This window comes from Chrysoperla carnea, chromosome 4 (assembly GCF_905475395.1).
Source record: "Chrysoperla carnea chromosome 4, inChrCarn1.1, whole genome shotgun sequence".
Lineage (NCBI taxonomy): Eukaryota > Metazoa > Arthropoda > Insecta > Neuroptera > Chrysopidae > Chrysoperla > Chrysoperla carnea.
In genome coordinates this window covers 40,725,837-40,741,981 of record NC_058340.1, presented here as the reverse complement: position 1 = coordinate 40,741,981, position 16,145 = coordinate 40,725,837, and the positions used below count along the sequence as shown (strand labels likewise).

General features: G+C 28.6%; 1 protein-coding gene across 1 annotated transcript in view; it reads left to right on the top strand.

Moving 5' to 3' along the window:
* The first annotated feature begins 1,471 nt into the window (after positions 1-1,471).
* LOC123298719 (serine-rich adhesin for platelets-like) overlaps positions 1,472-16,145 on the top strand; it is a 209,679-nt gene continuing 195,005 nt past the window's right edge. The window contains exons 1-2 of the mRNA XM_044880812.1: positions 1,472-1,725; positions 2,564-2,853. Of these exons, the coding sequence (XP_044736747.1) occupies positions 1,472-1,725; positions 2,564-2,853 (544 nt within the window). The remainder of the gene's footprint in view (positions 1,726-2,563; positions 2,854-16,145) is intronic.

The following is a 16,145-nucleotide window of genomic DNA, read 5'->3' as shown; positions in this document are numbered from 1 at the left end:
AAGAAATCGGACAAGCAAAACATATTATGTATAAACATTAATTGTTTGTAAAGTAATTCTTAATGTAGTATTCCATCTTGCAGAAAAATTGTATTATAAGTTTCTGACAAGGAAAAACGCATGAGTAAATTACAAGGCGCTAGCTGCAACGATAAAGGGGCTGGATTATATTTTTTTCGTTTAAGATCTAATGAACCTTTTAAGATTCAAGGTGCATAGTGATTACTTAAACTTTCGAATAAGAAAAAAGAGGCGTCGTGAGACATTCGGTATAAGCAAAAAACATCGAGGTATAATATTAAAAAAAATCGCTATGTCATAAATTAACAACATTTGAAACTAAGTAAAGGCAAATAATCGAAAAGTTCCAAAATAAATAAAGTAATTAGTTTTATTTAAAAAGCAAATACAAACCCTATAAGCATCATATTAATGATACATACACCAATAGCTTGCTCAGATCAGAGGCTTGCTCAGATCAGAGGCTAGCTCCGTGTAAAGAGTAGGTATTCAGATTTAACGTCCAGCTGGGTTATCCTATTATTTTTAATTCAAAAACACTTTCATTGGGGTACCTGGGGACTTATATATCCTGATATCAAAAGCGTAACTGCAATATTCACAAAGCTTATAAATATCTTCTAGAACCTAATGCAAAAAGCCGCATCTCTATTCATCTTTTTTCGGAAATTTTTGAGGTAAAATGCTAAATTTTCACGTCTAAATGTATAACGTGCGGTAAGTAATTTCCGCTTGTACCTTTTTACAAATAAATTTCTATTATGGTTTACCTAATCGTTATATTTTATGTATGATTTTATTTACTTAGTAGGGTGTAATTCAACCCAAAATTCTTTCCTTAGCGTCTTCATCAATCAATCAATTTCAACGAACAATTTAATCAATTTCCAATGCAATACAATCATTATTTCAAACTATTTTCGGAAAATTTATGTGCATATTGTTTTTAAATTGTGAGTAGAAAAGTTGAAAAGGTAATAAGTTCCTTATCGACTGAATTGTAAAATAAATTGCATTTGAAAAAAACTTTATTTTTAAACAAAAACGTGCAAAACAATCGTTTGAAAATATTTTTTATTTTAAACTGGTTAACAAACTGTCACTGTAATGTTTTAATGAATCTTATTGTGTTGCAACTGTTTTGACATTTGGACCATTGTCAAAAAAAATGTATGGGCACTAAATAATAATATGAAATAAAAACTTTATGATGCATTGCGTACGCGGTGCACTCGCATATTGATCACATACCTACCAGTCGCGACCGTCTGTAAAAAGTTAAAAATTGATTTTTTTTTTATTTTGTAATATTTTCAAACTTTAATTTTTTGTATTTTTTTTTTTTACAGATTTTTGCGCCTTTCCACCTTTATTTACTGTAGTCGCTGCTGATCTGAATATAAAAGAAATTAATAAACGAAAATATAAAAAATAAATTTTCAAAGAAAAAATGTTTTGTGATTTGGACACAAATTATTTATGTCAACAATGTACAATATTATATCAAAAAATTTATTCGTATTGCAATGCAATTAATGCAACAATTCAATTTACATTGCTACTATTCCTATCAACAATATTATCGCATATTTCAGAATATAAAAGTATTAAACTATTATTACAATTCTGTGGTATTCGCGACGAGAACAATTCAATTAAATTTTCTACTCGAGAATTTTCGAACTCATTATTATATTATCACAGGTGAATCGAAAACAATTATTAAAATACCAAAAATCAAAATAAAACGGCAACGTTGGGCATTACGTTTACATCTCATAATCATCATAAAACGAATAATATTAAATAAAAATATTATATTAATAGTTATATTAATTGTGGTGGCGTCAATATATGTCGACGAAGTGTTCGGGCGCGATCGGATCACGGCCACGCCCACCAACAAAGTGCGCCGTCGTCAACTACATATATGTACTATATGCGCATGGTGTATTAGTTTTATATGTATTATAACATTTTTCACTAGTTGCGCACAACGTTTTTATATTGCGCAAACGTATAACACATCACGTGATGTTAGTATAATAAATAAATTAAATAATTATAATAATAATAATACTATTCCATTAATAATTAATAAAACAACATCTTCCACAAATATAAATATAAATAATACACAATCATTAATAAATAATTCCATTTTAATAAGTAATATTCAACGATTAATTTTTAATGACAGATTATTATTAGATAGAATAATTAATTTATCGTTGTATGATGATAAAACGTATCAAAAAAAGAAATCTATATTAAAACGTGATAATAGTTTAATTAATAATAATAATCTTAGTAAAATATCAAAAAATACGTTCCAATTAAATAAAAGAGTCAAACGTAATTTTAATACAGATTATTCAACAGTAATTAATTTAGATTTATTAAATAATCAACAAAATAATAGTAATTTAATTAATAAAAAATTAAATAATAATTACTATTATGAATCATTAATTAATAATCAAATATTAATTAATAATAAAACAACAAATAAATTAAAAAATGATGTATCAAAAAATATAAGTGTTCGTGATAATTTAATTGATAATGTGTTTAAAAGTGATAACACAGTTTATATTAACGATAATAATAATAGAAGTGTTGTAACAACATCAACAATTAATCAACATCAGCAAGAGACAACAGTGTCACTATCATCAACGAGTTTATCGTCAACTCATCACTTGTTATCACAACCATCATCAGTGACAACACTATCAAGTGAGGAGTATGTTAGTGATGTGACATCAGTTGTTACAACGACGCAACGGACTCCTTATTTACCATCAACGCATAATCAGTTTATGGAAATACGTAAGTTTTCACACTCTTTGCTTTGATTTTTTTGAAATTTTAATTAGGAAATTTATTTTCTAAAAAATGTAATATTTGGATTAGTAAATATATATTTCAACAATTTAAAACTAACTAGTGGTCAGTTTTAAATTGCTGAAAAAGTAATAGTGGTTAGTAACCACTATTACTTTTACAGCAACTTACAGACGTCGAGGGACAGTCATCTCTTTTGATTTTTGTGGTCGTTTAGACCTAGCCTGCCTAAAGACGGTCACATTTTTGCGTTAGATTAGCATAAATTAACATTTTGTCTCATTGGCTCGAAAGGCAACGCAGCTTTTAATAAAATAGTTTTAATCAAAGAATATAAGATATAGAATATAGAATATAATTAATATGGTTATTTGCTCTCTTATTAAACCCTCTTTTATTTATTTAGTATTAGATCTTTTATTATTGGAAACACCATCTAAGGGGATAAATGATACCACAAAGACTTGGATTGTGCGTTAATCTTCTGACTCCATTTTTTTTAAATACATATAAGAGATTCGTGAGAAGAGATGTTTCAAGAGATTATTAGAAAAGATCAGCAATGCTATGCGATGGAATAATTAACTAACACAGCGGGCGAAAAACAACAAAAGTTAATATATAACTCTCACATGAATATTTTCTTCCGGACACCAAAAATATTCTATTTGATTACCGTAAACCACGAGATGCTAAAACACGACTTAAAAATCTAATTAAAGCAGATTGTATGTAGAGGAAACATATTGCAATTAAAATAAAAATTTTCTACATACACAAAAGTGACATAAATTAAAACAAAAATAAAAAAATAAAATGCTTTTGAAAAAATGTAGGGCACCACACAAGTAAAACAAACTGGAAACATAAATATAAAAAATCCAGATCAAATTTTAAATAAAAAGAAGATTATTTATATATACTTTCATTTTTTATGTTAATTTTTTTTTCATCCTGATTTCAACTTCGGTAAACATACTTAACCCCGCTACCACCCGCTACTAAACAACCACCGATGTATGTACGGATAGACAGGGTGATCCAAGTTATAACCAAGGTGTTGAAATATTGAAAAAAGTATGTTATTCTGAATGGTTGATTAGAAAAAATGAAAATTGGGCATACAATGCTCCCAGCATGGAGAATTGCATAATCTTATTTAATTTGCAAAGATCCTTATGGTCAAATTTTCAATTTTTGAGGTTAAAACTTCTTTAGCGACGTTGGGAACTTTTTGCTAGGGGAAAATGTAATGGGCACGCGTTACCTACTTGCTGTGTGCGCACCGACAGGCTTATAGCAGTATATCTGTAGCTATACACCTGACGTATTGTGTAACATTAGTGCTGCGTATATAACAAGTACATTGAAATTTATGTAAATACAAATACTATCCACAAATCAAATGATTGCATATTAATTGTTATTTCAATTTAATTGTACTTATATTTTGTCATAATCTTGTACAGCCCGTAATCTATTTAAATAATAATAAACCATATAAACATGAATATAAACGTGAAAACTAGATTGATGTTTTAGACAATTTTAATTCAAATATTATGAAATTTCAAATTTTTATACCAAAAATTTTCACTTCTGTTTTTGCTAATGACTGCTAATTTATTTTAAGCAGGTGTTTTGGTATTATTGCTCAAAATTTAGATAGAAAATATATATGAAATGAATACTTTACCAGCTAGCTATAAGAATATTGAAAAAAGATCCTTATGTTAACGTTGTCTACAATTTGATGAAATCTATTATATCGTGGAGCACCCCGTATTCACAATATTAAATCGTATATACACACCCTTCAATTTTTTATTTTGCTCTCTCATTTAAATGAAAAGTTTTTCAAGTACTTTTATCCCGGTTTAGTTTTGTAGAAGCGTAGCACACGGTAAGAGAGAAAATGACGTAATATTCTATGTACGTATGTTTGTATAGAAAGGGCTGAAAGTGAATTTATATATATAAACTAACTGACTGACACACTCACGGTGCTTATCTTTATTATCTATGTACAGGATGGTTCAAAATACATTTGCACTCTGGTATTATACATTTTCATTCTGGTATTAGAGGTGGGAAAGTCACAAAATAGTATATATATCACAAGACGACTGGATTTTGGAAATTTCTGGTCTTATTGAAATTTAGTAGAGATGAAGTATGCCTGGCACCTGCGTACACTATTGCTCATTCTCAAAAAAAAAAACTTTTGGAAAGTCCCGGAAAGTCCTTTTTAGCAATACAAATTATAATTGCCAGATACCTTTGCCGTTGCTTACGCCGATTATTGGGCAATATTCATGATTGTTCTTTTTTTTTTGCTTTAATAAAAGCTTTTTCATGTAAAAAAGCAGATAAAATTATTTTTCGAATTACTATAAAAACAACCTAGAGAAAAACCACCAAATATTAGTTTGTATCTCTTTCTAGCAAAACAGAATTAAACATGGAGTTCTTATGTAAACATACTATATGTATGACGCCAAATAACTTGCCCTATAATATAAACCGTATTTCTTTGCCGATTTTAATTTTACTTTCATATTTTGTCATCTGTTATGACAAAAAGAAATTTGTTAAGAAAAATAGCGAAAAAGAATTTCATCAAACAGAATATTATTTTAATTTTGGCAGAAATTTGGTTGCTTTAATAGAGTGTTTGCTAGTTAATGAAACTACTCTCAGATGTAAGGCGTTCTTCATCTCCAATGAGGAAAAAATATCTGAAACTCAACCATCTTCAAAGAAACTCTCGAAAATGTTTTCATCTTTCAACACGTCTTCCATCATTAAAGTTGAAGACAATGACAAAAATTTTAAATAATTCAACTCTCAAATCTCGAGCATAGAGCTTAATTGAGTGTTCATGGGAGTTATATTTATATCAAGATCAAACTTATTTATGGTCGGAGTAGAAAACATTTTTCATATACTTTCTAATTCTATGTCAATTGAAATTAGCACATAATTAATCTTATCGAATATAGGATAATTTATAATGGCTAAGAGAATTGCGGAATTCACAATCTGTGTGTGTTAAATAGGCAGTATTAACGTTGGGAAATATCGAACCAATATTAGGTTTTTGTAATTAATCATGTCTGTATTTACTTTCCACATTTTCTTCATCGTAAAATATTTACGATTCACTTCATTTTTGTGATTTGATTCCAGAAATCTACAGAAAATTTTTTTTTTGCATGGACATCCCTATTATTGAATTTTTAGAAAAAAACATTCACATATATAGTATAGACCTGAAGTTGTACAACTTCAGGTCACTGGTCTCTGCTATATACATAATGTTTCGTTAAAATTCGGTCCCTTAATACGAAAACATCCGAATAAAAGTGAATATCCTGATAATGTGTACATGCATATATTCTATATACACTCTAGTTGGCAATATTACTGCCACTCCTGACTCCTTTGTTATATTATTCCAACTTGATTCTGATGACTATAGAATACAGTGTGATTTCCATGCTTCATGACAAATTTTGACAGGAATTGTTGCGATTCTAAGTAAAGACGACATACTATGTTTCAAGGATATTTTAACATGCTTCCATTGGGAGGAATGTGTATTAAATATCTTAAGCTTGTAAAGCCGGACTAAATAGCAAACCTCACGATTTTGTCTCGCTTCGTAATCTTTTTTTACAGATTGTTTGAAAGAGTTTTTCAGTACGAACTTATAAGATGTCACATTGTTCACTAAAATGCACTCTTATAACTTTTGGATCGTAAATATCCGTAAAATCTTGAATTTATCTTTGCGGATTGAAAAGAAATTGAAGAATTATTAAGAAACTTGCTTTAACTACACTCGAGTACCATTTAGATAGATTTTCGACCATAAAATTCATTAATGGAAAAAACTTTTCCTACGAGTTGTTTTGCTAGATTACATACGAAATATTAGTTCCGACTTTCCAACTTGACCACATTTTTGTCTGTCATATGGATTTTTTCACTTTTGACATCTTATACAACAAGTTTCTTCTTAGACAACTATTTTAGCAAGAGACTTTATATGTTTAAAACGGGCAAAAATACAAATTTAGATTTTTTTGCAAAGTTGACCACTTATACTCGATTATGATACCGAGCTATTTAGATGGTTCGCAAGGAAAAAATTCCTCAATGGAACTTTACATTCTAAAAGCGCAGGTAACTAAGAGGCCGTAATTTCAAAAATTAGACCTTACGGCACTTATAAATAGGTTTTAGTGAATCCTTAAGAAACATTCTCTCCACTTAGGAGACCCATTTTGAGACAGGCATCCCATTTTGTTTTAACATCTATCTAGCTAGAACAATCATTGCCAATTTAGTGTGCTTATAAATAGAAACCAAAATTTCATCAAAGACCCACCTTGTGAAAGTACTTCGAGAAATGCACAAGGTACCTTTAATTTAATATTCATTTGCACAAAGTTGCAAGCACAAAACAAACATTGGATGTGCGTATAAACTTAGCTAAAGCCTAAAATAAACGAAACTATCACTCTGTATATGTTTCCAGTATTTTCTATTTCATTTTTAAATCCTGCTTTTTACTTTTGCTTGTTGCCTCGCTTGCTTACTGCTTGCCTCTCTATATGATGATTATTGTTTGATGTTTTAAAGCTTAGCTTCATTACCCATAATATTATATGTGCTAAAACAATAAAATGTCAATGATTTGTCATACTTGATGTATTTTTTTAAATGAGGTTTAGTTTGATGGGGTTATTATACCTATTCATTCATAGATCACAAAAATTAATTGTGTTCGATGGATTAATTATAGAACTAATGGCCTAGATTATATCGTTAGTTTTATGTCGTATATTCTATGACGTTTTGAATTTCGAATGTTTGTTTTCTTATTGGATTCAGGTAGGGCTGTCTTGAATCTGAGATCAGTTGTGTTAATCACCCGGAAGTCCTACTAAGATGATTGGGATAGTGCCGTGAAGCTGGAAAAGGCAATTCTGTTGGGAAAAATGATTTTAAAATAATTATCTTAAAATGATCCTCAAATCAGTAATTTTCGCATTTACTATTTCGGGCTTTTCTCAGATTTCTTTATCCAGTCGTTTTAAAATCAGTTTTGTGACGCTCTTATACCACAAGCTTTTGATAACGAAAATGTATTTTTTGTGAATTCCACGAAAATTCATATTTCCAGGAAAAAGTATTTCCTTGAACTAATTAAAATTATATTTCTTTTTGACAAATCGAAATCTCGGAATAACAGTAGTTCATAGACTATGAAAAAAAAATAAAAGTTCAATGAAAAAATAGGGAGAATCTACCTTTTTCTTATATAATAAAATAAATGGGCCATTTGTGTATATTTTCTTTCTCTATGTTTTTATTACCAGTGGCTATTATACTTTTCCTTCACTACGCCTGTGTGTGTATTGAAATGTATTGAAATTATTGTTTGAATGTCAGAAAATAAACTATGTAAAAATTTTTCTATCTATTAAAGACCTAGAACTGTGTCATTAGACTCATTTTGTCATAAGAGAATAATGCGCTAACTGTAGGGACTAATAACTAACAAAAAAACATCATTAAAACAAGTGAAATTTACATAATTTAAAAAACCACAGGCAAATATTTTAAGAACCGAATCCTAAAATTGCTCCTAAAACATATCTAAGAACACTCTCCATCAAATTACTTTTCTTGTTCGAGCTTTCTTCATACTGTATTGATTTTGAAGATCATAGCATATTTTTTAGTTGTTTTGGATAAGGAACCCTAAACTGGCATATGAAACATAGCTAAAAACACTCTTCATTAAATTATCTTTCGAACGAATCAAACAAAAAAACAAAATCAGTTGATCCATTTAGGCACTACGATGCCAAAGACAGACAGACACGTACACACGCATAGCGCTCAAACTTATAACAATCCTTTGTTGGTTCGGGGGTTAAAAACTACTTCATTCAATTTAATAGGTTTAGAGTTTTTCAGTATGAGTCATGCATTGCTTTTATGGTGAGAGTTCCAATTATTTGAAAATTAATAGCAGTTTTGAGTACCTTAAAAGAAGCGTTCAAAATATATCCTGGTGTTAATCTCATAATAACAATATTACAAAAGATACTTTATAAACCAAAATGATTATGGCAATAAAAACAATTCAGAAGGTATATTTCGATCTAAGAAATACTTTCACTAAAGTACCTATTTGTCACAGTTGGATAAAGAATTCTATAAGGATTAAATATGGAAGACACATACTTTTATATGCCAGCATCTGAATGTCAGGTATTTTAAACAAAAATTCTTTTATTTATAAGAAAAATATTTTTTTACCTCAAGAAAATTCATAGACTATAAAAATTTTGTAAAGTAAAAATTTTTTAGAATGTGATAACAAATATTGATCAAATGGAAGTCATTATCTTTACACACATGAGTATTGCACAACACGTAATGATTTTAAAGTGTATTAATTTATTATCGATAATCAATGAATTTTGATGAGAAAACGATGTCTAATTACACAGTATAAAAAAGTACTACTTGTTTCAATATTGTAAATTGCTTAAATTTAATTTTTAGTGAAATATTGATTTTCTTTAGTTAAGCACTGAGATCGTTAACTCAAGAAATATTTACTTGTTTTACTGTGTACAATTGCAAATTGTGTTTTTAATAAAATTTCCTGAATAATGTGTAATTCTTTTTCTACGCCCCAGAGAAAATAACTACTCATGCCACTCATTTGCGTGGGATAAATAGTTTATTACCGCATCCACCTTCATTACAATACGCATTTTCAACCAATCAACATAACCAAATTACTGTCAAAACATAAACTAATAACAAGTTACCATTATAACTTTTTTAATGTTCTAATTTTGTCCATAACTCATGGCAAATTTTAAATTTTAATTTCCGTTTATTTTTACATGTTAGAGGTGTGAATGAAGTTTTGTACGACATACGTGAGATGAAGAATTATTAACGTACTTCTGCGATTGTCTTAGTACGCACTCCTTATGAAAATTTTTCAAATGTACGTTAATCATGCTCTGGTATAACTATTATTATTGGTAGCATAAATAACAAGCCGTGGGTAGGGTCTGGTCTGACCCTTGAGATTCCACACGAATAACTTCCCAGTATAATTATTAGTTAGAAATATAGAAAAATTAAATAAAATCTCGTTTGAATCAAAACGATTCGACCTAATTTTATGAAATTAATTTCTTATCATATTTCCGTAAATACGCTTCATTCGACACCTCAACGAAGTCGATATCATTTTTCAGGAAAACATTTTTAAAAAAAAAGTCGTCCGAGTCGAAATGACTCGATTGAATGTTATGAAATTCTTTTCGGATCTTATTGCTCTTAATACGCTTCGATCGACGCCTTAACGAAAAATGACTGCAGACTTACGTATACCACAAACACACTAAGACACATATTTCTTCTTCAAATTGGTGTTAATGCCTTGTCCTAACCATGAAAAAACGTAAAGATTTGTTGAAAATTTTGATTTCCTAAATCGGCCCCATTACAATAACTTCCTATACTGAGAAGTTAAACAATTTTAAATTAGTTTTTTACTGAAGTAAAATGAACAGAAAAAGTATTCTATAAGTCTATGAAAGAAGGTATATGTATTCCACATTTTCCAAGCCACATTATAGGTATATGAATGAGAAAAATCAATATTGTGAAAAATGTTATATTTTAGTACCTATGTGATATTTTTTTTCCTGTATTTGTTTCATACCAATAACCGCACTAGTAAACCAGTAAACCAATAAATAATAAAATAAAAACAGAACGTGTGAGTTTTTTTTAATAAATATTTTTCATTCTATTAGTCCGTGTGCCCATATCAGAGCGAAATTTCTATGATAATTAATTTTTCCTACGGACGTTCCATAAAGATAAGATTAGAGAATAAACCAATTTAGGGTTAAAAATTTGTTTCGAATGTCAAATTTATGGAATCTTAAATATTAACTGAAGCTATTGACGTAGAAAAAATGACACGTATTTCAGCTGTCAAAAGGGTTGAAAAATTGCTTTTCTAATACTACCATTTTTTTGACTTACGCATTAATAACTTATTTTAACATACACGGCTGACAAAAAAAACAAGGTTGTCGAAAACTCGAATATCGATTTCCAAAACTTAAATACTCCAGCCACTTTATGAATCGTTTCATTATGGGCTCATGGTCTACTATGTATTAAAAAAATTTTACTTATAAGAATAATAATTCTGAGGTATTTTCAGGTATTCAAATATTTATTTTTCTGAATAATTGTGATTTTTATTTTTTTCAAAGTTAATTTGATAATCAATTTAGAAACAAAAAATTTTCCAAATTTTAAAAATCTGGATATTTTTATTTCAAAATTATCCAGAAAATGTGCTCTAGTGGTGTTTTTTTTTTTAAATAAAAAATTTCAAAACATTCTTTAGATTACCTAACTGTAAAATAATCAAATAAGTCATTCGAATTTTTATATTGGATTTTTATTACTCTAAAAATATGTGAATGAGTCTTTATCATCGAGTTATCAAAAATTTTTATTGATGTTATAAACTGATTGTTATTGGAGTAATCATTATTAACCGACTTCAAACAAAAAGGAGGTTCTCAATTCGACTGAATTTTTTTTTTAACGACTGTTACCTCAGAACTTTCAACTGGGTGACCCGATTTTGAAGATTCTTTATCTATTTGAAAACTGGTGCTTCCCGTGTGGTTCCATTTCATTTCTGTCCAGTTCTGACAACGGCATCCATGAGAAAACCATAAAAGTTTTAAATTTACGTAAAGTATGCACGACAATAAGACGAATAACTCAATATCACGCCAACCGATTTCGAGGATTCTTTTTTAGTGACATATAAGTGTACTCCAGATTCACTTAAAATCACAAAATAAAAAAAACTTTTAACAAAAACAAAACCGACTTCAAAAGAAAAACTTTTCAAAACAAATTAATATGCTCTAGTAAAAAAATGACGATAATATAATGTAGTTAAAATTATTGTTATTTTTGGAGTCGGTGTCAAACTAATGTAGCCAACTGTTCTGTTAGAGTAGTTTCCTTGGTTGACACCGACTCCAAAAATAACAATAATTTAAACTACATTTTATTATCGTTATTTTTTTTACTTTTTCGTGCATATTAATTTGTTTTAAGGTTTTCTTTTGAAGTCAGTTTTCTTTTTGTTAAAAATTTTTTTATTTTACATCTATATACTAGTCTACATTTAAAGCATTACCTCCATATATAAACTGTAAATTAAGATGTTTAATCGGGCTAAGGAGACTACAGCTTTATAAAATGCATGCATAATCGTTTTGCAATGAAGATAAATTAAAGCCAGAACAGAGGCAAAGAAGTTTCGTTGGCCAAATCAACTCTCTTCTTTATTATGCAGGTATAGAGTTTTTAATTATTCCATCAGTAATGCCGATACACAGATGTTTTGGACGTATATAAACTGTTTTCAATCCTCATATAAAGTTACCAAAGATCAAACAAGTTTGTTGCTAAGTAAGAAAATTTGATGGATAAAAATCGCTTAAATTTAAAAAAAATTATATATATTAAGACTCATAAGAAACATCCAATCGCTTCAGAAAGAAAAAAATAATTTTGAAATTAAAAAAAAAGTTACAATTTACTTTTGTTTTGTATTTTGCTTAATAATAATAATTCTAAAAATGTTCCCCGTATTGTATTCATATATTGAATATTAAATAGTTGTATTACTATCTAGTACAAATAATCAACTAGAAATTCAAGGTCAACACACATTGATTCATAGTGTTAATAATGTTAGCCATTATAAACTTAGTAACCAATGTTATAAAAGCTGTTTTGTTATTATAAATCTAGTAAAATTATAAACAACATTGAACTTACTAATCGAGAGCACTCAAGAGAATATTTCTTCATTTAAAGAATATTTCTTCACGCGCAAGGCGATGCACATTCTTGCCCGAAGCTCTATTTATAATTGGCAAAATTTTTTATTAATACAATTTCGAATTGTTATCACACCTGTTGAATCAGAGTCCACTTAAGCAAGGAAACATAAATCAAATTTTTACTTTTCGATTTCTTGTCATGTTCAAGTCAAGTCAAGTATATCGATTAAATTTCATGTCACGTTATTAGAACTATGTTTGTTATAGTTGGGAGATAAAACTTAAAAAAAGTGGGAAAAAAAAGACACCAAAATCCGACCAGTTTTACCAAGGTCACTTAGAAAACTAAAACTTTTTCAAACGATTCAGCTTGCCATTAATATTTAGAATATGCAAAACTATTTTTATAATTTGACAATTTGAAATTTTTGTCAAAATATTTATTTTTATTATTTCATATACAATAACAATTATTTCCATGAAAAATTGTTGTATATTTATTAGGACGATATTTGACTAAATTTGTCAAAATATACTTTGATTAACAAAAATAGTTTATTTCAGAACGATAACCTTATTTATTCGATGTAAAAAAAAATAAAGAAGAAAATTTCACTTTTTATTTATTATCTTGCAAATTATTAAGGTACATACATACAAACATAAATAGTAGTAGGGAATGTTGGTGAATTTTCAAACATCAGAGATTAAATTATTCTTCGAAAAACTATTAAAACAATCTGGATAATGGCCATCAAAAAAGATTTGTTTGTATCTCTTTCTAGCGAAACAGCTTTTAAAACGGATTCTTGTGGAAACTTAATATACGAAGTTAAATACTATGTTCAATCTCTCTGTCTAATATCCGTCTAAATAGTGGTTTAAAATGTATCATTCGTATTTCTTGATCGATTTAAATTTTTTAGCTCTCTAGCGGTCGCAATTAAAGTCCGATTTGAATAAAATTTGGTATCAAGAAGGGTTTTGGTATTTGAAAGGTCAAGTTCGTTAATGAGAAAAATCGACCGATAGACAAGGGGTAGGGGATTGCTCAAAATACAAAATTTTGAATTTTTTCAAAAGGAAAAATATTTTTGTGCAAAAAAGTACTCTTGTGATTTTTTCTCTAGGTGCTTAGTTTTCGAAATAAAATTCTTGAAAAATTAAAAATCCAATACAGATTTTCAGAAAGCCATTTAGATTGCTTGACCTTGCAAATAAAGCATCTTTAATTACGGTTAATATTGGTTTTACTAGAGCTATTCTAATAAAGTAACTTTAACACGTAAGCTGCAGCTTATAAACACACCTATTTGCTACGAAATAGCTCATCATCACCATTATATTTATTCTAAGTGTAATATTAATAAAAGCCTATCACTAAAACTAACTTTTTATACTTCTAACGTATAATACATACATACATGTGTTTCTGAACGAACATATAAGCAGTAAATCGTGGAGTAAATTAAAGTCCACGTACCTCAAGTTTGTCTTGTTACTGAGTGAAATCCAATGCTAATAATTTTTTTATGCTTTTATATTGGACTGTGTTACTTGACATATATTTTGATATTGAAATTTTTGTTATATCATAAATAATCAATGCTTAATTTTTGTACTTTAAGTAAATTAAAAATTGTATACATACTTTTTTCAGGTAGTAATAAAATACTATGTTATTGAATAATCTTTATTTACATTTTAAGATGAATATGTGGATAGTTTTAAAGAATATTAAATAAATCGATAAAATTGTATTAAGCGTTAAACTGAATTAATTTCATTCATTTTGCTTGTCTTTTTTATGAAGATCATATACGAAGTCGAATTGCTGGATTTAAAAGTATAGACTGACTCTCTTATCGCCCTTCCATAACACTCAAAATAGGGACCGAGGTTGTTTTACACAGATAAAATATATGTACAGTTTTCATTTTTTTTTTAAATGTAAAATAATCATTGCTTATTAAATATATCAGAGCCGGTGGCCATAAATTGTATCCCGTTCACCATTAGTACAGAAATCTTTAACTTACCTTTAAAATAATGATCATAGAAAGAGCTGTCCTCAAAGATAATTTTGTTTGTTTTTTAAGTACGTTTTTATAAATTATAGCTCATGTGTTATTATGATGAATGATTATATTATTGTAGAGTTTCATTCAAATCCATTCAGTATTTTTTGCGTTAAAACGCGACAAACAAACAAACAACCTCACTTTCACATTTATAATATATAGGGATATACGAAATCGTAAAATGATTTCAGAACGGATTATCCTTATGGTAAATGACTTTCTGTCAAACTTCCTACAGAGGGACAGGAGAAAATCCACTAGAAAACGTTGGTTTTTCAAAAACCATCCAAGGAGAACGAGAAAATTTTGTATCTATTTTTAAAAACTTATCTAGTCTAATTTTGTTAAAAAGGTATTACTCAGGTCTGCCGGAGTATTTTTGAGAAACTTTAATAAAAATCTTCTAACGACTTCTTATTCTCCGGGTGAATAATATGTCACATATGTGTTGTGCCGAAATGTAATGCAAAAATTTTTTGCTGCTTTATATCCACAAATAACTTTCAAATTAAAAATTGTTCACCAAATATTTCAGGATAAATTTGCCAAAACTTAATGTAATGATGTTTCCATTGAAGCAAAGTCAAAGAAAATCTTGCAAAACAATAGAAGACTTAGAACTTTTGTTCAAATTTCTTGAAATAGAAAAACCATTCCATCATCTATAAAACTTTAATAATATTTCGAACGATAAACTAGAATACATAAGTTCGAAAGAGAGACAGGCACTTACACACATACAGACACACACTGGATAAAAACTAGAACATTTTTGGGGTCGTCTTCGATAAGTAGCTATAGTAGATTCCTATACATATAGTATACAATTTTCATCATATCTATTTGCAACAAAATGTATTTCATATTTCCGTTTGTTCCCATTTATGTTCCGTTCTCATTGTATTCACCACTCCACACAATAGGAAACACGTCAATGTTTGTGAAACATACATATATACGATATATACTATTTTCTATTTCACTTTAACATATGCTTTTATAACAAAGATAGATATAAAGTTTTTTGTGAAAAGTCGACGAAGACGAAATAGAAGGTAGATTATATAGAAAATGTAGAGTATTTAGGTACGTATACTCTACTATATTTCTCAATGTAAGAGGTTTGTCTGTTTGTCTATCTGTCTGTCTATCTGTATGTCTATCTGTCTGTCTGTCTGCCGATTGGTTGTTAGAATTCGTTTTTCGTTATTCAGTAGTATGTGTAAGTTGTGTGTCGTGGTGGAAGTGGTCTGATTTCTAT